Source organism: Microtus oregoni, unplaced genomic scaffold (assembly GCF_018167655.1).
Source record: "Microtus oregoni isolate MIOR12 unplaced genomic scaffold, Mior012 000069F_ref0000032, whole genome shotgun sequence".
In the NCBI taxonomy this organism is placed as follows: domain Eukaryota; kingdom Metazoa; phylum Chordata; class Mammalia; order Rodentia; family Cricetidae; genus Microtus; species Microtus oregoni.
In genome coordinates this window covers 5,975,576-5,999,019 of record NW_024543976.1, presented here as the reverse complement: position 1 = coordinate 5,999,019, position 23,444 = coordinate 5,975,576, and the positions used below count along the sequence as shown (strand labels likewise).

At 41.0% G+C, this 23,444-nt stretch overlaps 1 protein-coding gene across 1 annotated transcript; it reads left to right on the top strand.

Annotated features, from left to right (window-relative positions):
* The first annotated feature begins 268 nt into the window (after positions 1-268).
* Positions 269-19,076, top strand: LOC121440602 (major intrinsically disordered NOTCH2-binding receptor 1-like homolog). The gene is made up of 6 exons (XM_041641362.1): positions 269-305; positions 736-904; positions 4,448-4,667; positions 8,148-8,198; positions 15,595-15,819; positions 18,258-19,076. Exons 1-6 carry the CDS (start codon positions 269-271, stop codon positions 18,435-18,437), a joined length of 882 nt encoding a protein of 293 aa, XP_041497296.1. The 3' UTR covers positions 18,438-19,076.
* Positions 19,077-23,444: the final 4,368 nt, after the last annotated feature.

The following is a 23,444-nucleotide window of genomic DNA, read 5'->3' as shown; positions in this document are numbered from 1 at the left end:
GTGTGTACACTACCTTGGCATGATAGCTTAGCTATATGTGCAGAAAATGACCTATTTTCTTGTGTCCTGCTGCAGAACCTGCCCATTTTCTGTAATCCGCAGGAGATGTGTAAACAGAACAAACCTCACAGTCTTGAACAATCTTAAGAGAATGTATTCTGAACTTGATTCAGATTTAGAGGCAAGTATAGGAGACCGTCTACTGTAATGATACTTTTATGCTAATAGTGGAAAAGTCAAGACAGAGACTTGGATCATGTTCGCGAACATGCACTTGAACACAAGTATTGTGACCATGAAGCACTGTAAAGATGTACACTGAATCACCATTGCACTGTTGGTGTGGGTGCAGAGAAACTGTGACAGAAGTGGCAGCATCCTACAAAAACCTGTCTTCTTTTAACATGCCATTAGAGTGTAGCTTTTTAAAAACATTTCCAATAAAGAAAACGTTGGTCCACCTACATCCTTACACCCCGTAGAAGATGTATTGTTGAGCAGACTACTTAGGCTCACCAATCATGTGAGCGAAGGTAGTGAATATTTGTTCTTCTTTTCCCTAGGAATAAGGAAAAGGAAATGAGATTCAAATAATATTTTGATAGTTCCGTTGTATTTTTCCTTTAAAAATAAAAATTATAACTCTCTGAAACATTCAAAAGACATCTTAATTTTTTTCTTGTAATAAAATATTGTAAATGATTCGCACGGTTCTTTTGTTTTTTGTTTTTCTAGCAAAATATGTGAAACTTCGTTTGGGGAGAGAGTTCTTCACAGGGCTGTCCACATCTCCACACTTGGCAGGAAGAGGTGCTATTTGCCTCTGTTCTGAAGAATCTACTGCAGGAAGCAAGCAGAGTGGACCACAGGGAGACAGAGGGTCTCTTTCTGGAGCAAGAGGAACGTGTGTGTATTTGAGACATTAACTGTTCATGTTCCCTAAAACCGAGGTCCCTTTTACAGTGCAGCCCACTGCATGTTCAGAAAATCAGCTGACCCTCTCTATATTACTGTTGATACAAACAAAAACAAACAAAAACCAACAACACAGTTCTCATCTTAAAGGGGATAAGAGATAGCTTATTCCAGATACACATATGAATGGTCAAGGCCTGGGAATACAGATTTCAGTTACCTTAAATTCCATGATCCAATTCAGAAGCAGTTTCATGAAGTTTTTAGTTTCACAAAGAAAGTGACAAGATTCAAAATCAACTAATAGAAGCCTGTAGCCTGAGTAGCAAATCATGCAAACACTTCCATTCATAATAGCCTCAAAAAGTATGTAGGAATAAACCCAATCAAGTGGGTAAAAATCCTCTACAATGAAAACTTAAAATCTCTAAATAAAGAGATTGGAGGAGACACTAGAAACAGAAAGACCTCTCACCCTTCTGGAGTGTCAGGATTAATACTGTGAAAATGTCCATTCTACCAATAGAAATCTACAGATTCATTCACATCCCAATCAAATCCCTAAGGCATTCTTTACATTAACCATAAAATTCATATAGAACCAAAAGTCTCCAGACAGCCAAAGTAACACTGATCAAAAAAGGCAATGCTGGAGGGATCACTGTCCCAGATTTCAAGCTGTATGGCATAGCTAAACTAATATAAAACAGCATGATACTGGAACAGAAACAAGCTTGTAGACTAGAACAAAGTAGAAGACCTACACATGAATACACGTAACTACAGCCACCACATATTTCACAAAATACGCCACAAATACACACTAGAAAATAGCATCTTCAAGACACGATACTGGAAGAACTGGGTGCCTACAGGTATAAGAATGGAACTCTTACATGAGTTCTCAGGACTGGGGAAGCCAGATTCTTTGCCAGATATTGTCTGACTATCATCTAGTCTAAGTGTTTCTTAGAATTCCCATTCCCCTCTATACCCTCATGAGCTGGGCCTCCACCTTGTGTTCCAAGCTCTTCCCTGCTTACAGTTCCAAAGCCTTTCATCTTCCGAGGCAAACCAATTCCGAAGGCCTGAGATCAGGTTGATCGCAACAACAACCTCACATTTGCCACCAATTTTCTGTTAATTACTTGTTCTGTTGCTGTCATAAAATATTAGACTCCACAACAAGAAAGAAAGGGTTTATTTTGTTTCACAGTTTCAGGGTACAGATCATTATGAAGAGACTCTGATGGTGGATGGGAGTTCGAGGCATTTGGTCAGACTGAATTGATTGTCAGGGAGCAGAGAGAGATAAATGACGGTGCTCAATTAATTTTCTTCTTTGCAGTCACCCTGGAATGCCTCACCCACAGTCAAGAGGGGATCTTCCTTTAGTAACTGAATCTAGATCATATCTCATAGGCGTCCCCAAGGGATTGTCTCCTATGGGATTCTGAAGACTGTCAAATTAGCAATCAATATTAACCACCACAAGAGACTTTTAAAATAAAATTATGAAATACATTATCAAGCAGACAAAGGTGAAAATCAAGTTTCAAAGGAGGGAAAGTCATATTTGCTAAGGAGCCTGTAAGGATTTTCTGGAAGGCTCAGTGTCACTCAGATGATTCATAGGCATGCAAGAGGCAGGAAAGAGAAGAGAACTCTTGGATGCGAGCAGAGTGTCAGGTTGGGGTGATGGTGTGAAGAATCAGTAGGTGGGGAGGGGATAGTTTTCCTGTTTACACCATATGGGCTTCGAGAATAGTGGTAAGAAATGCTAAGTGGTGGGTTTCAGGGTAAAGACAGAATATGCGGAAAGACTAAATTAGCAAAGGAAGAGACAGCACACAAACCTCCCGTGTATAGAGCAAGACAGAGAAACCTGGAAGAAGCCTAAGGAGAACCAAATCCTCACTTCACCTATGTCATACTTTGGCTAAGGGAAGGGTCTAATCAAATCTATTTGGATGTAAGTTCTGTGTCTCCGCTTGCCAACACAGAGAGCCAAAGGCAAGTTAGGCTCTTCTCAAAGATGTGTATTTCCCCCCAAGGAATACTCTGGGAAGAGCGGTCTGAGAAACACTTGCTCATTAGATATGTTTTGGCAGCAGCCAGGCTGTATCAAGCACACGATAAGCACATAATAAACTTGGTTCTTGAAACATTAGTGGTTCGATTGTTTTGTTATTAACTCTTGTTGTTAGTGCCTATTGCTTTCTCTAGAAAATAGGTGCTATAACTATGTGTAAGTTATATCAGTCATTATAAACTTCATGTACAAAGTATTCATGTAGAAAATGTCAATTTGTTAATTGAGTTTATGACTCTAAGTGGGTCAGGTTTTTGTCAAATCACATACTCTCGTATTTTTTTTTTCTTTTGCATAAAGAAGGTAAGTGCTCTCCAGTGTCTGGCTTGATTTAAGAACATCCTTATTCTTGTAAGCTATATGGAACCCTTCTGAATGTTTCTATTCCTGAAACATTCTACATGTAACTACACTGCCTCTGGAAGAGAAGCTTTCCTACTACATCAGAAGGGTTCATAGAGTTGGTGAAAAAACAAACAATTGTAGTCTGTTAGAAGCCCTTGATATATATCTACCCTTAACCAGTCTTGCAAGAGGGAATGCTGCTCTCTCCAGATGAAAACCCCATCCTTTCTAGGTGGGGGAGTAGGCCATTTAGAGTGTCCTGTGCATAGAGAGCATGCTTATATTAAATTCATCAGTTGTTGGCTAACCAGGCAGGCCATAAAGTCAGCCTGACCTTGGCTGTCTTAACAACAGATGGGTTCACTTACAACACAGCCCATCCTATGAAGTCAGCAGCCTGGTTACCCTCAGGTTCCAAATGTGCCCTGGGATCGCTGAATTTCACAGGTATTGATATAGCTAGGGGTAGAATCAAAGGACCCTGGATATGGAGGGGTCACGGCAGTGCGTTAGGACCTTACTTACTACCACAATCCACAAGATACATGCCTGCTATTTTCACACTTAGAACAAGCTGCCAAACTCAAACCAGTTAAGTCTACATGAGCTTGAGATTGGGATTCAAAACCTGAGAAGGAATGAGATGGGGCTTATCACCTGAGAAGCTGAGGAAGTAGGGCCAGGGCCAGAGCAGCTGCCTTAATGCAGTAATACAGAAAACAAACTCAGTGGAGCTCTTCCCGGTGATTGTGCTAGGCTGCAAATGATGGGCTTTAATATACAAAGATTATGACTGTGGCAGCTTTAATATACAAAATAGCCTTGGAGGACTCTGAATGGGGGGCGGTAATAAGTGCAACCCATATCTAATTTTCTCAATTTATTAATTTGAATTGATGAACCCTTTTAATGCAATTTAAGCATCATATGCGTGCGTGCATGTGTGTGTTGTAAGGTAGGAAGGAGGGCCCTTTGCTGCTTTCTTGTTTTGTTCCTGTGGACTGACGTGGCCTTTAGAGGGTGGCTTTTGTGTGCAGACAAGAGACCTGGTTTCAAATGCCAGCCAGAGCATCTTCGGGCTCATTAATAATGGAGGCCTCTGACAGGGCCAGCTTCGCTCGCTTTGTTTCCAACGCAGACGAAAGGGGACATGGACCTTTCTGTTTTGCCCAATAACAACCATCCTGACAAATTCCTGCAGCTTGACGTGAAGTCTTTAATGAGGAACTCGACCCTTCTGCAGGCTAGCCTCGCGAGATTTCCCGGTGGAAATTTTCCTGCTCCACAGCACTGGCAAAACCTTGTCTACTCCCAGGTAAGATCTAAGGACATAGGAATACAGGTTTGGAGCTTGTTTCTTTCTCATTATATGAAATTTTCTCATTCGTGTGAAGGAGGCTTGGGGTGGGGGGTGGGGGATACATAGAAGCTGCTTTTCCTCCCCACCTCTTCCTGTAAGCTCTGCGTTAAAGATGTGCAAATTCTCCCACCGGTTCATTCCCCTCCAGTCCCCGCTTCTCAGCTTGTCTTCGTTTCAGATTTGCGTAGGTCTCATTTACTCCTTCCCTCCAGAACAGTTCAGACTAACTGTTTTCAAATAAGATTCGGGGGAAGAAATGCTAAACTCTGTCTGTCGCTGTGATCTATGCCTAAAATATCAAATGCTTGCCGCACAAGGGTGTACCTGCCTCTGAGAAAGCCTGAGTCTTGCCTCAGGGAAAGCCACACTCCATCTTGGAAAGGAAGTGGCTCTCAGCTTAGAGGCGCTTCTTCCACAGGTGTCCGCATGGAGCAGCCATAGGAATAAGCACGCTAATGCAGATTTCGTGGCTCTTGTTCTTTCACAAAAGAATGCGGCTGGTGGGTTCCGTCTGCTGAGATCAACACAAAGGCCCCTGCTGAGGCTAATCAAACAGGGATAATCTTGTTTTAAGATGGAGAAACTGGGGGCGGGGGGGGGGGGTTACTACAGGTAGAAAGAGGAAAAAGTATTTTGTTTCAGAAACGACGTGTCTGACCTACAAGCCCCTGTAAGTCCTTAAATCCTTTGGAGAGTTCAAATTCCCTGTACGGAAAGGCTTTTAAAAAAACAGTCGCTTCTCGTGAGTCCTGGTGTACCAGGACTACTTGGTGATGTGTGTGTGTGTGGGCAGGAGCATATGCCATGAGTTCATTCAGAGTCGGATGATTACGTCAATTGCCTCTACTTTATAAACGGTTCCGTTTATTTCCATTATAAATCTTATTTCCATTATAAGTCAATCTGTTATATAACGACTGAATATTGTTGTTGTTTACTTTTAATTTTTGCTTACCACTTTGTAATCCCCCAAAGCCTTGTGGCTTTCCATACACACCCATTTATCACTGTTTTGTGTTTTGCTTGATGAAATGAAATAAATTTCCTCCTTTATTTCATTTTGTACAAGTCACAGAACAAAAGGATTAAAATTATTTCAGAAAATCTTGCCCCTCCTCCCCCACCTCCGTCTCTGCGTAGTACATTGTAAGAACACATAGCCAATCGTTTTTTTTTTTTTTTTTCCCCTGGGTTGTGACACAGCAATTTTGCAGCATCTTTTTCAGTGCTCTGGTTGCTCTGCTGCCGCCATTTGGAATTTCACAACAAAAGCTCAAAAACTGAGGAAATGCAAATTCCTAACAAGCACTTTTTATACAGGCCCTTTTGGCCTAAATCATTATTCCAAGAACAAAGAGGTATGCTTCCTGCAGATGTATCTTTGATAAATTTCATATAAATTAGTTTTTTTTATTTTTTCTTGGGAAAAAAATTTTCCGCTTCCTCCCATCCTCCCATTTCCCTCCCCTTCCTCCCACTCCACTCCCCCTCCCCCCACTCCTTTCCCCCTCCCTCTCCAGACCGAAGAGCAGTCAGGTGGAAAGTCCAAAGTCCTCCCCTCTCCATCTAGGTCTAGGAAGGTGAGCATCCAAACTGGCTAGGCTCCCACAAAGCCAGAACATGAAGTAGGATCAAAACCCAGTGCCATTGTCTTTGGCTTCTCATCAGTCCTCATTGTTCAGAGAGTCCGGTTTTATCCCATGCTTTTTCAGTTCCAGTCCAGCTGGCCTTGGTGAGCTCCCAATAGATCAGCCCCTCTGCCTCAGTGGGTAGGTGCACCCCTCATGGTCCCGACTTCCTTGCTCATGTTCTCCCTCCTTCTGCTCCTCATTGGGACCTTGGGAGCTTATCCCAGTGCTCCAATATGGGTCTCTGTCTCTATCTCCATCCATCGCCCGATGAAGGTTCTATGGTGATATGCAAGATATTCATCAGTGTGGTTATAGGATCCTGAAATAAAATGACAAGTAACTTAGGGATGGGTAATTTACTACCGAAGTAATGGATAATGGGAAGGAATGTTAGACAAGTGTGTTCTGGAAATGAGGTAGGTGTGCTTCGGACAATGAGCAATGACACCTGGTCTTCACAGTCATCTGTAAAGTGCGTGAGTGAACTTAAAAATCAAGACTGACGTACTTATGGAGTAAAAAGTAGATAAATATGAAGAAATGGGAGCATGAAATTTTGAAATTCTTAGAATGATACTTAAAAATCTTCAGAAATATACCAAGACTGTTGAATGTGGTGTTAAGCATGTCTGAAGAGGGAGTTATCAAATATGTCTTAATTAAGTTCCTCACTGGGTGGTGGTTTAAGCAAATAGATTATGCAAACATGGTTGCCATGTATGAAATTCTCAAACTTTTTTGTAATTAAAAATTTAGGTTTGATCCACAGGTATCCAGTATGATCTCCTGAAAAATTAATACAACCCTCATTTTCATTTCTTAAGAAGTGAGAACAAAAGCTGGGAGGTAGTAGCGCACGCCTTTAATCCCAGCACTCAGGAGGCAGAGACAGGCAGATCTTTGTGAGTTTGAGGCCAGCCTGGTCTACAAGAGCTAGTTCCAGGACAGCTTAGGACTGTTTTACATGGAGAAATCCTGTCTCAAAAGACAAAACAAAAACTAAATAAACAAGCAACAACAACAAAAAAATGAAAACAAATAATGTATAAGGAAAAGTCAGTGGGGTCTGGTTCCTATAACAGTTTAAGAAGTGGAAACAGAAACACCTGGCTGTAATTCAGTTGATAGACAATGTACCTGCCTGACATGATGGGAGCCCTGGTTCTTATCCTGAGCACAGCAGAAAACATGTACAGTGTGCACCTAGAATCCCAGAACTCAGTCGGCAGGATCAAGAGCATCAGGAATTTAGGGTTCGGTTATATAAAGAGTTGGAGGCCAACCCGGGCTACCTGCACTTTTGTCTCCATTTTGGTTTTTTGTTGTTGTGATGTTTGCCTGTTTGTTTGTTTTTTTTTAATTTAAAAAAGGGGAAAAATGGTATTGAATTTTGAAAAATAACAGATGATATTGTTCCTTCCAATGTTGCTCGGTTTGGTGTTAAGGCAGGATTTTATGTAGCCTAGGCTGGCCTCAAGTTCAGTCTGTGGTCTAAGGCGATGTGGTAAACCTGGGATCTTCAAGCCCTGAGGGTTGAAATTGCAGGTGTGTACTACAACACCTGGTTATTGATGTTCTGTGTATCAAATTCAAGGTTTGTGCATGCGAGGCAAACATTCTACCAATGCACAAGCAAGCGCGCTTGCACACACACACACACACACACACACACACCTTTTTAAATTAAAGGATAAAATGTTTAAAGGCATCGTATTGGGAGTTGTTTTTCCTGGTGAGCAGCTGACGTTCTTGGTCTGTTCACGTGAGCTTTACTTCTTCCTGACTCCTTTCACGTTGGTTTCAGAACCCTGGGGCTTCTCAGAGGAGATCTGTGAGCTGGAGTGAAAAGCCAGTGGTGAGGACTGAGCCTCTTTATTCCTAGTCAAGCTCATTCACTGGTCTCATGTCTTAATCTGCATTCTTCACTGCTTTTCTGTCCCACACCACTGTTTTTTTGCTAAATATCAATATTCCATGTGTGCCTTTCTTTGTCTTCATTTATGTTCATGCATGGGTATATCTGCTTGTATGTATGTGGGTTTATTTCTATGTATGTGTGTGTGTATGTGTGTGTCTGTGCATTTGTATGTATGTGTCTGCTTGCATGTATATAGGTGTGTGTGCATTTGTACATATGTGTATGCTTGCATGTATGTAGGTGTATGTCCATGCGTTTATGAGTTTATGTATGTATATCTGTGCCTGTATATAAATGTGTATGTGTGTATGTTTGTACATGTATTCTGTGTATGTGTGAAAAGTGTGTGTGCATGCATTTGTGCTTCAGCCTATCATTTTTGTAACACTACATTTTAACACTCGCTGTGTCACCATTTAACATATTTCCATGGTTTTTATTGAAAACGTAGTCCAAATGATTACAGAATTTGTATTTGGGATGTGTTTTTGATGGTTTTTGATTATTAACTCAGTTGTATGTGTACTTCCCTTTAGAATCATTTACACTATCAGTGTTTTGAAAATGTTCAGAAAATAGAGTGTTTCTAACTATGGATGCCAATTGATTGGATTTGTTAATTTTATTGTACAAATTGTCTTATCTTTGGGAAACTTTTGTATGAATATATGTAATTTTAATGATTACTTTAAATTTTATTACAATCATTTTGTAGCATATATAAATTTTATAGTTATTATTATACTTTGCTGATGGTGTTACTTTTATTCAAAATCTTTGTAGCTATCAAAGCTTCTTGCCTTAAGACTATTTTGTTTGATATATTATATTGTAATTATATACATATATATACTATTTTTCTGTAGTGGTTAGCTATGTTGTATCATAGAAACAAACATATTCAAATCTAATAAGGAATTAATACATCTGCACCCTTGAGATGTTGATGCTATGCACATGCTGAGAAGCCTACCTTAAAGGAGAATTCACATTCTTTTTCTGGAGGTTCTTTCTACAATATCAGAATCTGCATTATGCCTGCAGACCAAGAAGACAGAAAGGAAGACACATGTACTGTTGGGGAGGTTAGTAGCCAAGCTTGAGTTTCAACCCCATTGTTGTGTGTCGTTGAAGAGGAAATGGATTTGTCGTGTGTTTAGCCATGTGCTACTTCATTTTCATCTTTTAAAATAGATACTGTGTTTAAGTTACATACATCAAATATATAATATATAATCTAATATATATGTGTATATATACATACAGATATACTTGCACACCCCACACAACTGACAGCCAAGATCGTCTATCAGATAGAAGAGTCTGTCTCATCACCACACTTAGGAGCAGGGCCTGCAAGCCATCCCAATCCTACAAATTCCCCTTTCAAGAGATAGGATTATTATCCTACGCTAATTTTTCCCTTTCTGAGCAGTGGAGAAGTCATATTCCAAACTCCTGTAATCTCTCCAGGAGTGCTTGTGCAGACTCCTTCCCTGGAGGTGAGGCAGGAACACTCCATTTCTCTGTGAGGACCCACTACCCTTGCTCTGCACAGCCTTATGCTCCAGGCTCTTGGGATGGTCCCAGGGCTTTCTTCCACTCTTATTCATAGGAATTTAGAGACATATACTTACTATTATTTTCCCAATCTTGGATCTGTTGTTTTGGTAGTTATTCTCAGTTTTTATGTCTAAATGACTGGAAATGCAGATGGTAGGGTTGGCCCAGAATACCCACATGATTTTATTTTATTTTAAAGACTCTAGTTTTCATCTTGTAATGTCTTCAGTTTATTTCCTATGCAATTTATTGAGCAATTTGCTAATATAATTCTCTTTGTTTAGCCTCAGACAGTTCTTTCTGACATAAAATGCCCCTATAGGTCCCTTAAAGCATGGGGCTCAAACTCGCCTTTGGATCTTGCTTTCCTGTTTCCACTTCTCCAATTTCTGGCTTACTGACCACCAACCCTGAGGTGTATAAAACTAGGCCTTCAACAGAATCTTTGTCTTCAGTTACTTCATACAGCTGAGACATTTTCCTCATCTTTCTGTTTTTGTTCTTTTTTGGTAAGTAGTTTTACATCTCAGTAATTGGGGTGTGCCACACCTTAGGACCCTCCCTGCATACTTTGAACCATCTTCTTGAATTCCCTGACTCCACTCATAAAACAAATGTTCTGACAAGGTATATGACTGTACAGTTTCAGACTTGCCCCAAGTTAGTGATGATTATCTCTCAAGTTACCAGACTAACATTTCTACCAAATGATTTCCGCTGCCGAGAACTGTCTTCAGGCTTCTAGTATTGGGGGGCTGGGGAAATGGCCCGGATGGGGAAGTGCCCACTATGCAAACTTGATGCTCTGGATTCAGATCACTAGCATCCACATGAAAAGCTGAGCTTAGGGGGCATGTTCCCACAATTCCAGTGCTTGGATGAGGTGGTGTTGGCACTGATGGATCCCTCGATCTTACAAGCAGCCAGTTCAGTTAGATCAGTGAGTTCAAGCTCACTAAAGGACCTTGTCTTCTTGTCTCAGGGCTGGAGAGATGACGCAGAGGTTAAGAGCATTGGCTGCTCTTCCAGAGGTCCTGAGTTCAATTCCCAGCAACCACATGGTGGCTCATCTGCCATGAGATCTAGTACCCTCTTCTGGTGTGCAAGCATACATGCAGGCAGAACACTGTATACCTAATAAATAATAAATATCTCAAAAAATACGGAGCAGGGTGGTTCAGGAAGATACCCAATGTCAACCTCTGGTGTCCACTCATTCACATATGTGAACTTGCATGTATACTCACAAGTACATGTACACCAAGAAACATGTACATACACTACACACATACAAAACAAGTAAGAATAAGGCTTTTAGTATTTCTTCCCGGATCTGGTGTGCTGCAGCAGTGCGGTACAACAGCCACTTTCCAGATACTCTTCAGCATTGGAGAGGGAGGTAACTGCTCACCACTGTGACCAGTGGCAAAATGACAGTGTTTGCCAATCATGAGAAGTCCTAGGAACAGCGGATGGACTGGGGTGAGGGGTGCTTCTCTTTTCCAAGCAGTGGCCAGGGTTTCCAATTGTTTGTTGTAGGTTCTACCATCTCAGACATCTCAGATCCTGATCTAGAGTGTCAAACCAACAAACAAAACAATGACAGAAATCATATGGAAGAGTTTGGGAACAGCTTGGATCCGATCTCAAATCACTTCTGCTACACTTTCTTGGTTTTAAAAAGCTTGACTCCAAACTAATTAATTTCAGAGCAGATGAAAGAAGCTGGACCCTGTGTATGCTCAACCAAGGAAAGCCACCTGGTTTACCCAGTCAGTCACCATGCCTGGGTCTCTGTGTGCATATCCACCTCCTGGAACTTATGCTCTTTAATCTTTCCTACTTCCCGAGTTCTTAAAGTTGAGGCATTAAATACTGAATAGTTGAATTTGCATTTTGACGTCTGATCTGCCTGTCTCACTCTCTGAACTAGAAAATTAAGCCTCCTTCTGTTTAGTATGCTTACTACTGACTTACTCTGTGTGTCCTTGAGATAACCTCCATTTTATACCCTCATCCTCCTAGAGCTTGGTCAACTTGCCTTTATTGTTTTTTACTGCCCTGGTAATTTGGAGATAAATAAATTTCTCTAATAATTTGGAGATAAATAAATTTCTCTAATTTCAACAACATCTCCATCTTTTCCCTGCAATTGGTTCTTAGTTGCTTGATTAAAAACACCTGTGCCAAACTTTTTACCTTCTAATTCTTTAGTTTACTTTAAACTCAGATTATCTTATTTCCATCTCATCAATTTCTGTTTATTTTCCAAAATCTCTTTGTCTCAGTCTCCCTGCCTACCTCCAGTTTCACTCCCTCTTGCTGTATGATTTTAAAGGTTCTTATTCTAATGGCCTGTCTGCTGCTAACCTTTAGCGTTTGTTTGCCTGAATATGTCTTCTATTCCTTTTTCATTAAGTGGTATTTTACTCGCTCATTAAAGTATTAGAATTAAAATAAATGGACAAAGTTTGGCTTAATAGCGAGAGTCTAGTTAAACTTTGAACTGTTACTTCAAATGAGTAGTTCAAATGGAATTTATTTTATAGTTCACATTGTTTTTTTATTTTTTTAATATTTAGTTATTATGTATAAAATAGTCTGTCTGTGTGTCTACCTGTAGGCCAGAAGAGGGCACCAGGCCTCATTACAGATGGTTATGAGCCACCATGTGGTTGCTGGGAATTGAACTCAAGAACCTTTGGAAGAGCAGGCAATGCTCTTAACCACTGAGCCATCTCTCCAGTCCCAGCTCACTTTGTTAAAATCACAGAAATGCTACTGAATTTTCTTCTCAGTATTTCGCCTAAGGTGCAACATGCAAAGTTGGACTTTGTATATTGTATCGGCGTAAATAAATGCAATGCAGATACTAAACAATATTCACACTTTAATGATAAACTTACAGAACCAAAGTTCCCGCGTGGCACTGGAGGTAGGAAGGAAAAAGGGCCTCTCCGCCTCTCTGCGTGCCCATTTATTGGCAGGCATTCGCCCGAGGCAAACCCCGCCCCCTAAAGGGGCTGTCTTAACCCTACAGTATATGCTCTTTATTTTCTTAAATCTATTTGGAAAAAAAATAGTAAAATACAAATAAATCACAACTTTTTTTAAATATATAAACTGCTGTTTGAACCTAGAGATTCACTCTTGCTAGGTAAGCATTCTGCCATTGAACTATAGATCCAGACCCAAGATCTCCCGTAATCTAAGCATGTGCTCAGTGCCTGAATCATGTTCCCAGTTATCCTATCAATTTCTTTTTGTGTTATCTAATTAATTTGTAAATTATAAAATATAACTGATTTCTTCACACTAGTAACAAAGCATGATAAATAAGCTTCCCTTCCCTTCATAGATAAGAATGATGTGCAGATCGGAGACAAAAAGCGTATTTCAGGAAAATATTTAAAAATTTTCAAGGATATGGCCTAGAAACAAGACGCTTTAGAATAAAGCTCTGACTGTTTTTGATACCTTCACATATTCGTTCCTCTAAACACATATCCATTTTTATAGTGTATATAAACTTTCTTGAACCACACATTTTATTTCCCTCATCTATCAAACCTTCCTCCTAACTGCATGCAATGAGCAGTCTAGCAGGAAAAGAACCTAACAAAGAAAGTTCGTTATGTCAGAAGAGTTATCCTGCTTCAGATATGATCAAAGCTGTCCAGGCTTGAAGAAAACAATAGAGTTATAATTGTGTTAAGCTCAAATAACCTTAATTTCCTGTCAGATTGCTCTTATTTAGTTTAGAACCACATTAACACATCTACTCAACTTTGAGATAAATGCTAAGATAAGAAGGTTTATTGTTTTATTATACAGCTTACCATTATGGACTATAAATTGACTTTTGGCAGGCCAAAACCAAATTTAAGTAAAAAAGGGTCTCCAAGTTGATCTCTAAGAATATGAAAGATGCCTTTATTAAGAACGTCAAGGAAGGGGCTGGAGAGGTAACTCTGGTTAAACCTGCTTTCTGCTCTTCCAGTGGACCCAGGCTGGATTCCCAGCATCCACCATGTCAGGCTCACATTTGATACACCTACATACATGCAGACACTCACTAATATACATAAAATAAAAACAAAATACATCTTTTTTATTAAAAGTAATGGAAAGCCAATGTCCAAGAGAATACAAATAGTTTTATCTGGATTATTTTTTCTCTTTATTTACAAGTTATTTCAGAAGGATGCCTCATGCAATGCCATTCTATAATTTTAGTTTATATAAATACATATTCAATCTATGTCCTAAAAGACCCTTAGGCCATTGATATATGGCCAGTGGTTCTCATACAGGTGACTCAAAAGGATGTGATTCCTATTGGTGTATCTCCAAAGTTCTTATGTCCAGTCACCAATATCACACACACACACACACACACACACACACACACACACACACACACGAGTGTTTGTGGGAAAATCACATGCATTCATCATGTGTGTCCTTTTCTATGTTTCAATATCAATCAAGTTTTTTAAATTTCTGAAAGTGAAAAATTAATTACTCTAGTGGACAATAGGCACTTTGGGGGTGAATGATGTTCAATTGACTCAGTTGCTCTATGAGTTTTCCTGGAGCCAGGGAGATGGGAGCAAATCTTTCCACCTCAGAGAGGGTACTAATAACAGACAGAAGAAATGATCCCACCTAAGTCTACCTTAGTGGAACAATTAGTCTATTATGGTAACTTACAGGCTCATGGGTGACCCAAACGCAACTGTAGCTCTGAAACGGCCAATCCAGCGTGGGTGAGGACTCAAAACCTGCATGCCTGGAATAGCCTACTTGTGCCGGCGTACAGGAGCTCCACTGAAAAGTCTCCTAGGCCTTAGCAGGTGTTTGTAGCTTTTATAGCCTTGGGAGGCACCTTGTGAATCTTGTGATCCTTAGACCTTCCTGAGAATTTAAGGGTCTTGAATTTCCTGAGCCTGGAAAAGTGTGTGATCAGCTCCCCAGGTTTAATGAACCTCCCCTCTCTGTCTAGCATGGAGTATTTCAGCTTGGGAGAAGAAACTATGTAGACCTCCTCCTCCAATGTCTCTGAAATAGGATCCAAAGGCATGTTTATAAAAAGCTAAGACATTTAGAAATTATTTAACAGGGTTGCTAACTTTATTTGTTTATTTATTTGTGTGTGTGCTTGTATGCATATATGTTCATACATGTGTGTTCATACACTTGCATGTGCCTGCCAGGACATGTGAGTGTGGAGGTCAGAGAAGAGGCAGTACCAGTTTCAGGATTCTATTCTCTTCTTGGACTGTTAGGCTTTGGGGGTCAAATCTAGGCTGGCAGATTAATAGCAAACACCAATACCTGCTGAGCCATCTTGTGGTCCCAGAAAACACTTTTAATCCTAATTTTGCTGGATTCATACAACACTATTAAGTCCTATGTATAGGAACCTTGGGACACACTAAAAAACATAAAATGCCACTAAACTCTAGTGCACATGAGCTGCAAAACTGCGTTTCTTCAGAATTCCACTAGAGGAATTGGAGAACACTATTCTTTCTTTGTAGACGGAGAATGCCTTGAAATGGATATTAAACTGATCAGGACAACATATAAAGAGAGAACTCAGTTAATGGTAGGATTCTAATTAAAGCAGACCTCAGAGTCATTTTATAGGTCAGTTGCTCAATCTGTTGAATTTGAAACAGAATCAATAACTCTTCAGATCCAGATTTCTGCCATTTTGGCTTCTCTGCCACCAGCAAGGCCATCCTATTTTCTTATCTCCTAACAGAGAGAAAAGAGCATCTCTTCTCAGCGGGCTAAGGGATTTGGTGGGGAGAACGCAGTCCTGCCTGAGAGTCCCCCACCGTCCATGTCTTCGGTTATGAAGAATAACCCATTATATGGTGACATGAGCATAGAGGAAGCTATGGAAGAAAGAAAGAAGAGTCCTTCATGGACCATCGAGGAATATGACAAGCATTCTGCGCACACGAATCTCTCCGGACATCTGAAGGTGCGTTTACTAAGAATTATCCTCAGCTGCTCAACCAGATCAGCCGAGTGGACCTGAGAAGGTTCTGCAGCAGTGGCAGAAGTTCCCCACCAAACACCAAGACCAGGTCCTTGGAATTATTTCTCTTTCCCAGCCCATATGTGGGATTGTCTGTTTGCTTTGTATTTTGCACAGCCAATGGCACCTGTGTAGTGTAGAGAGGAGAAAAGGCAAGTAGCAATGACAAAAGGTCTCCTGGGAAGACGCAAATTGTTTTTCAAATTAATTTGGAAGGTCATACATGTATTCCCTCATTAGTAATCTTGTAGCTGTTTATGCTCATGGCCACCTAGGAACGCATTTCTTTCTCTGCATTTTTCAAAACTACCTATGAAGTGATCAGACTTAGGTGCTGCACGAGGAAGCCCTTGCCAACAGTCGTTTGGTTAATATTCCACATCCATGAAATGATTTAAGAGTGAAGGCTTATGTTTTGGTCGTTTTTCTTGTGTCTCAAAACAAACATTTCCACAAGGAAAAATACACAACGAACTCACGCACCCAGCTTAGGATTTTCTTTCCCTACCTTTTCCTTCTTCTTCTGATATCACCTACACAGACAAGACCCAAATGCTTGAAAGCCAGCATGGACCCTCTGTTGTCTGAAGGGACTGGATTCCTGATCAGCCTCTGCTTGCTTCAACCTGCCTTAGGCAAGAAAGGCCTGACATTGCCAAGTACCCTCCGTTTAAAAATGTGTGTCTGGTGCAAGCTCACACCTTAACCACCTGCCCTGAACCACATTTCTTTTTAAAGGGGGCGGTACTGTAGACTTTTATGTTCTGCACACTTGTTTTAAAACCTCAACTGTGCATTCCTTGAAATACATAATGGTCCAGAATCACCAACAGCTCTTAATCTCCTAGCTCGAGGGTAACCTCCTTTAGCTTCTTCCTGCGAAGTTCCCAAAACACACATTCCCATGACAACAACAATGCATTTCTTTTCCTCCTTTTTGTTTTGGTTTAATTTCGTGTTTTTTACCAAAGACTTTATATCATTAAGGCTAATACTGGGGAAAGCGCATTGATTTATGTCACAGACGCTTGTTGTTGGGCACAAGCTCAGGCCTGTTCTCTCGCCTTTGCTTTGTGCAAATGTGACAAGGGGTGGTGGATGAGCATCCCTGCTCACACACAAATCCATCGAACTGAGTAAATAGAAATAGTTTACCTGATTCAAAGACTGCCAATTAAAAAAAATTAATTTTTTTCTCAAATGTTTTATTGATTTTTAAGTTTGGATATCACACTAAGGAAATTGAAGGTCATTGGCAAGTAGGAAAAATTTTTTCTAAGTGGGTGACTTAAACCCACCTACAAGTTTCTATAGGAGAATTGCAATTGCCAAATCCATCCCAACTCCTTATGTGTGCATGTCCCTCCTAGCGTTACAGCCCCAAGTCTGAAACTAGTTCAGAAACCCTACATGCTGCCAGCTACCAGACATTGGTTTTGTGACACCAGTAGCTGACTTAATGTCCACTCAAACTATTGAGGGTGATAGCCTGTTTCAAATCCTTCAAAATATCCAAGCAAGAAAATCCAAGGCCTGCAGTTGCTATGTGCAAGTGGTAACCCAGCTATCTTTGTAAACTTAATATATGAGACACAGGATTGATCATACTAAAGTAGTTAGAGATTACAGGAAAATGGTCTTTTGTTGCTGTTGTTGTTTGTTTTCAAAAAGTATATGGGCTAGTCAAGTGTACAGGCGACTTATCGGATACTTGAGAGTAGAATTCTTAAAGAGAATTCTCTGGCACTCCACAGAAGATGGAGCCAATGAGACAGAGACACCCTATGGATTGGAGCTAACATGAGCAAAGATGCATCGTGTCCCCTGAATTTCTCTGTGGAAGATGTTCTGTAGCTCTGCTATGGAAGTAGCTCTTCAGACCTAGGCTTATTCTTCCTTCAGGGAAGTCAGCTGGGATTTCCCAAAACTTAACCAGATTCTTATCTCTGCCACAAAAATGAGATAAAACCTCCAAGGTCCATCTAAAGCTAGGAATGTTAATTGTATTTCAACTCACTTAACTGATTTATAGACATTATTCGTAAGATGTTAGAAAAACACAATTGGCGAAGAGATGACTATGGTGTTTCTGACTTAGAAGGGTCAGCAATTTAACACAGGTGTTGTGCAGGCCACCTAATAAATTCTTATACAGACAGACAATTTTCCTACAAGTTCCCACAGTCAGTCAGTTGTGGCAGTGTTTCTGAGATGCTTAGAGTTGTCGAGTTTACTGTTGGAGGATTGACACTTAACACCTTACCCCAAAGAACATTAATACAGACACTCAGGGCCCCTGGCAGCATCTTGTTCCCAAGTATCCACTGTAATGCTGACTGGTCACTGGTTAGTGATATTTTCTCTGTGCTGTTTTCTTTTAGGAAAACCCCAATGACCTGCGCTTTTGGTTGGGGGATACGTACACTCCAGGCTTTGACACTTTGCTGAAAAAGAAGAAGAAGCGCAACAAGCGATCAAAATTATGTCACTTTGGCATGATTGTGCTCCTTGTGGTCTCCATCTTGGTTGCCGTAGTGACCCTCACCACTTTATTGATCTAAGGAAATTGCAAATCCTTCTTTAAAGCTCTAAAACGCCTTTTCGACCTTTCCAGGAAAATCTGTCTGTGCGTTGTGAATGTGTGCGTCTGTGTCTCCAGCTGTGTGACTAGACACCCCGTTGTCCTTTAGAAGGTGAGCATTGCTTGTGTTTTGCTGGTCTCCCTGCTTCGTTCTGTGAAGCCTGTGTGTGAGTCCAGTCTGGGTTTTCTCCTTTGTGAAGCCGATATTCCAGAGTGGGGTACAAGTCACCAGTGGGCAAGGCACTGGTGACACCCCGGGAATGCTGCCACTCTGAGGGTTCATTTGAATGACAATGAGAACAGAATAGATTATCAGAGCAGGGAGTTGGCTTAAGAACTCCATAGGACAGGGAAGTAGCTTTTCCCTCAAAGTCATTTCCGGTTGTCTTTTGGGTGTGGATACCTGGGAACAAGTGCACCACCTCCTACTCCCAGAACATCTTCCCTAAAGCCCCCCCTGCCACTCCTAACGCTATTTAGTGTGTAAATCAAGGCTTTTCTTCTTCCCAAGAGTGCCCTTGGATAACGCCTTATTATCTCGCTTTATCGCTCTTAAAGAGACTTGAAGTAAAGTATATAAAAATGAAGGTTTACTGGATAATAAATTATTGTGTACAAAGCAAAACTGGTCTTGCTGATCTTTGTACTGTCTGACTTATAATTCCTCTTTTGGTTGTGGGTTCCGGTCCAGGAGAGAAAGGATGGTAGGGAAGTAAATGAAGGTGGGGGGGGGGTCCTCCTGATGCCAGGCTCACAGCCTTAGGATGTCCTTGTACTCTGCCTGTTTTCACTGCCTGCAAAGTGCCTCTGTGGGCTTTGAGTCCTGCTCAGGGGTCACCATGCATGGTACTCGACTCGCCGATGCTGAACTGGGTTATTTGTGTCCATTCAAGACAGCGCCCAGAGGAGGCTTTCTAAAGATGGGATGGGTAACCACAGAAATGTGAAGGCAGTGTATGTGAGCGCCTAGCCTGGCCCACCCCCACTCCCGCTTCCCTTTCTCCTTCCTGTGGAGCACCTAGGACTCCTCTACTCCCTAGCCTTCTTCTCCTTTTATTTACGATACCTTTGGACACTTACTTCTTCTGCATGAGTGAATTTATTACTTTGCTTTTGAATGAATATCCACGGCTAGCTTTCAGTGTAACTGGACTCAAGCTACAACATCGCCCCTGACTGATTTAATGGTATGTGTCTCTAGGTAAGGGAAAGTCATAATGGGAATGTGTCCTTGTTTGCATGCAAATTTATAACTTGCATGCACTTCTAATTCCCTTGTGAAAATAACTCCGGCAGGGGAAAAAAAAAAGCATAAGGTCATGGAAAGGACAACAGTAATGGCTCTGTCCAGACTCCTGCGCAAATCTGGCCTTGCTTGGTTGTTTCTGATCCGGGTCCACTGTTTTGTTTTGTTTTGTTTTGTTTTGTTTTTTATGCTTTTTAAATACAGCTTTTGGTACATGGCAGCACTGGTCAACAAATAGTAAGTCTCATTGTCACCAACACCATTTTAGTCTCTTTCTTAGCCCCTAAATTGGATTAAAAAATCCAAACACCTAAATTCTTAATATTTTTTTTTCAAATAAAAAAAGTTCCCCTATTATTTGGAAGGCATATCCATGAAAGTTTGCTTTCTTATTCGTTTGTTGTTTTGTGTTTTATATTAAGTTAGTGTGTTGAAATCCTATAAGCTAATAAGGTCACATTTTCCAGGATAAAATTAGAATGTTTACACTTTTGTAAACTGTTGTTCTCAAATATAAACAGAAAGATTTGAAATTAACGTTTCTTCCAGTTGTATTCCAGTTGCTGCCACCTAGTGGAGAAATTAATTATTGGCCTATGAGGAAGTGAGGCCCCAGGCTCCTCCATTTAACTAGAGTGCTCTCCTGCCTCCTGGAGGTCATATTTATTACATCTGAGCTTACAGCATGAAGAAGCACCCCAGGAAGAAAGCAGCTCTGTGCTGGTGGGATAAAGGGCTGAGAGCACCTGTCTGGCGTTTGTTGTGCTGATTTGGACACTGTCCCATCTTTCTAGAAAAGACATATGGCTGACTAAGTCACGTTGACAAAAACAGAGCTAGACGTTCAGAATAAACTCTAGATTCCGCTGCTCATCATCTGTGAACACCAGACAACTCTTTCCTCTTGTCCTCAAAAGGGTTAAACCTTTGCTGCTTGGCTTCGGATTTCCTGTGGTCTTCTGAATTTGTATATTGGTAGATCTCCGTATTGGGGAGTCTTTACATTTTAGCATGTGTGTGTGTGTAACTGTATGGTGTATATGTGTGTGACTATATAGTGTGTGCACATATTCAGTTAGCACATACCTGCTGCACATAGGTATTTACACTGTGCAAATGTGTGTGTGGGGGGGGTGTACATGTACGTGGTATACACAGGTATTCATGCTGTGGGTACTCACACGCATGCGCATGCATGCAGAGTCCACAGCGGTATGCCAGGCGTCCACCTCTATCACCGTCTACCTCAATCCCACAAGCCATCATCTTTCCGTGGACCCGGAGCTATACTGGCAGCAGCGAGCTCCAGTGATTGGTCTGTCTCCAGCCTCCACAGCCCTGGGTTTGCAGCAAGATGAGCGGAGGTTCCAGTAATTTGGACTCAGCTGCTCATACTTACACAGAAAACGTCTTCACCCTTTGAGCCATCTCCTCTGTCTAAATATAATTTTTGTAGTTCCTTTTTTTTCTTGAACCACAGTTTAGTACGAGTTTTTTAACTTTTCCCCTCATATTACCTATAAATATAGTTTTGTCATAGGTAAGAGGTATTTCTTTTAGAAGTTTAGACAGGGCCATTAAATTTCAAACCCTCTAAATTCTTACATCTACAGCCATGGATTTTTAAAGACGGGGGTTTTGTTTCCTTCCAAACAGACACTTAGTCCAGACTCTGGCCCAGCTTCAGGTGGGAATGTTAAGCAAGAGGGAAGGGTTTTGGGGACTGAAGCAATTTTCTGCCCGAGTGGCATCTCTTTTCCATTTTATGGACATGGTGACTCATGTACCTGATCAAATTTCTCTCTGTGCAAACGACTGGAAAAAGTCAGGGTGGAAATGCTGCCCCCTCTTCTCCAGTGCCTGTGTGAAACTTTCTAGCAGGCATTAGGTGCTCAGCACCATCCTGGCTCCAGACTTCACTATGCTCTTACTCCTGACTTAAATATGCTGTCCCCTACCTGCTTGATTTACCTTTTCATTTGTGTGTGTGTGTGTGTGTGTGTGTGTGTGTGTGTGTGTGTGTGTGTAGGGGTGGGGGTGATACTTCATGTATTCCTAGCTGTTCTGGAACTCACTATTTAGACCAGGCCCGGTGGGATTCGAACTCTCAGAGATCTTCCCACCTCTCCTTCCTGAGTACTGAGATTAAAGGTGGGCATCGCAGTGCCTGCTCCTTTCTCTCGACTTCATCTTACTGACAAGATACAGAATCTACAGACATTAGGGGTGCATAGATAATTACATGCCTGAGTTGATAAAAATGCATATATTCACATGTAGAAACCAAACACAGGGCTGGAGATGTAGTTCCATGGCATAATATTTTTCCTAGTGTGCTTTAACATCTGGGTTTAATCCCCAGAATAAGAAAAGAAAGTAAGAAGGAAGAAAGAAAGAAAAGAAGGAAGGAAAAAAGAAAGAATGAAAGGAATTTGTTGTTTAAAAGTAAAAGAAAACAAAGTATACTTTTAAAGAAAGGATAATAAAAGTGTATTTTAAAAGTAAAGACAATAATATTATTTGAATATAAAATATTCCTGTAATGAACCATGCACTAAGTACAATTCTCCAGCAGGTGGCACTGTTTTCAAGGCATCTGGCCTACACTCTCTGCAAGAGGAAGAAGGTCACTGAGAGTATCTCATTGGGGTGTAGCCTGTCCCCGATGCCCACTCTAAAATGTTGGGTGTCTTTTTTTTTTTACAGTTCTCCACAGGGTCTTTCACTGAATATGAATGATCTAGGGAACTTCCAGAACTTGACTGTCTCCTCCCCTAAATGTAGTTCACCAGTGTTGGAGTTACAAGCATGCACAGCCATGCCTGATTTTCCAAACCTGATTCTCTCATGCTTGCTATTGAGCCATCTCCTCCACCCTGACAATGTCCAGTTTTGAAACAAAGATCACGGATAAACCTTTCTCCAACCCTCCTAGAAGACATTTACTCTGGACAGCAGGAACCACGTCTGAGGTCCATTTACCTGAACCGCGGCACCCACCTTTACATAAAGTTTCCTGCGATTGTAGGAGCTACAACAGTCAGACATGCTCCTACCTTCTACGTTTGGTTGTCTCAAAAGCTCCTCCACCCTCCAACTTCATTTCTTCTCGGTTGCAATGCTGTGAGACACGTACAGAACATGCTTTCAAGGGAAGAAGTTCAATTTTGGAGCTGGTGGAAGCCCTGCTAGAATACAAACTGGGGACACTCAGTCCCTTCTGTATCCCGAGTCCTCCGATTTAAATTCTACTTTTCTAGTGGATGTAATGAGGACTTTACATATATCAACTGCTGATGACAAAAGAGATATTTATATCCTCTCATCCCCTTAGTTACTTATATGTAATTTCCAATTCTTCTTTTGCCCCAACTTGGAGGAATTCATAGAGAAAATAAATGAGTTATATAAGCAGGAACACAATCACACTCAGAATGACAGTAAACCCAAATTCCAGCAAGTTATGCTACTTCTGTTTATATAGACTCTTTGCAAAGAGAGAAAACAAGTGCCAGACCCCACCATTAAGAAGGCTGATTACCGTTTCTCAGCATGCGGCGTTGACAGAATTTCTGTAACTTTCCCAGTGTGGGAGAGCACACAATCTAATTTCTCTGACTTTCCTATGTCATAACTTGATAACTAGATGCCTGCTCCTCCAGAACTCTGTCAGGAGTCTGGATAAAGGTGAACAGGCATGAAAATCAGCTCTAAAGAATGTCCGAGCTCCCATATTCTGCA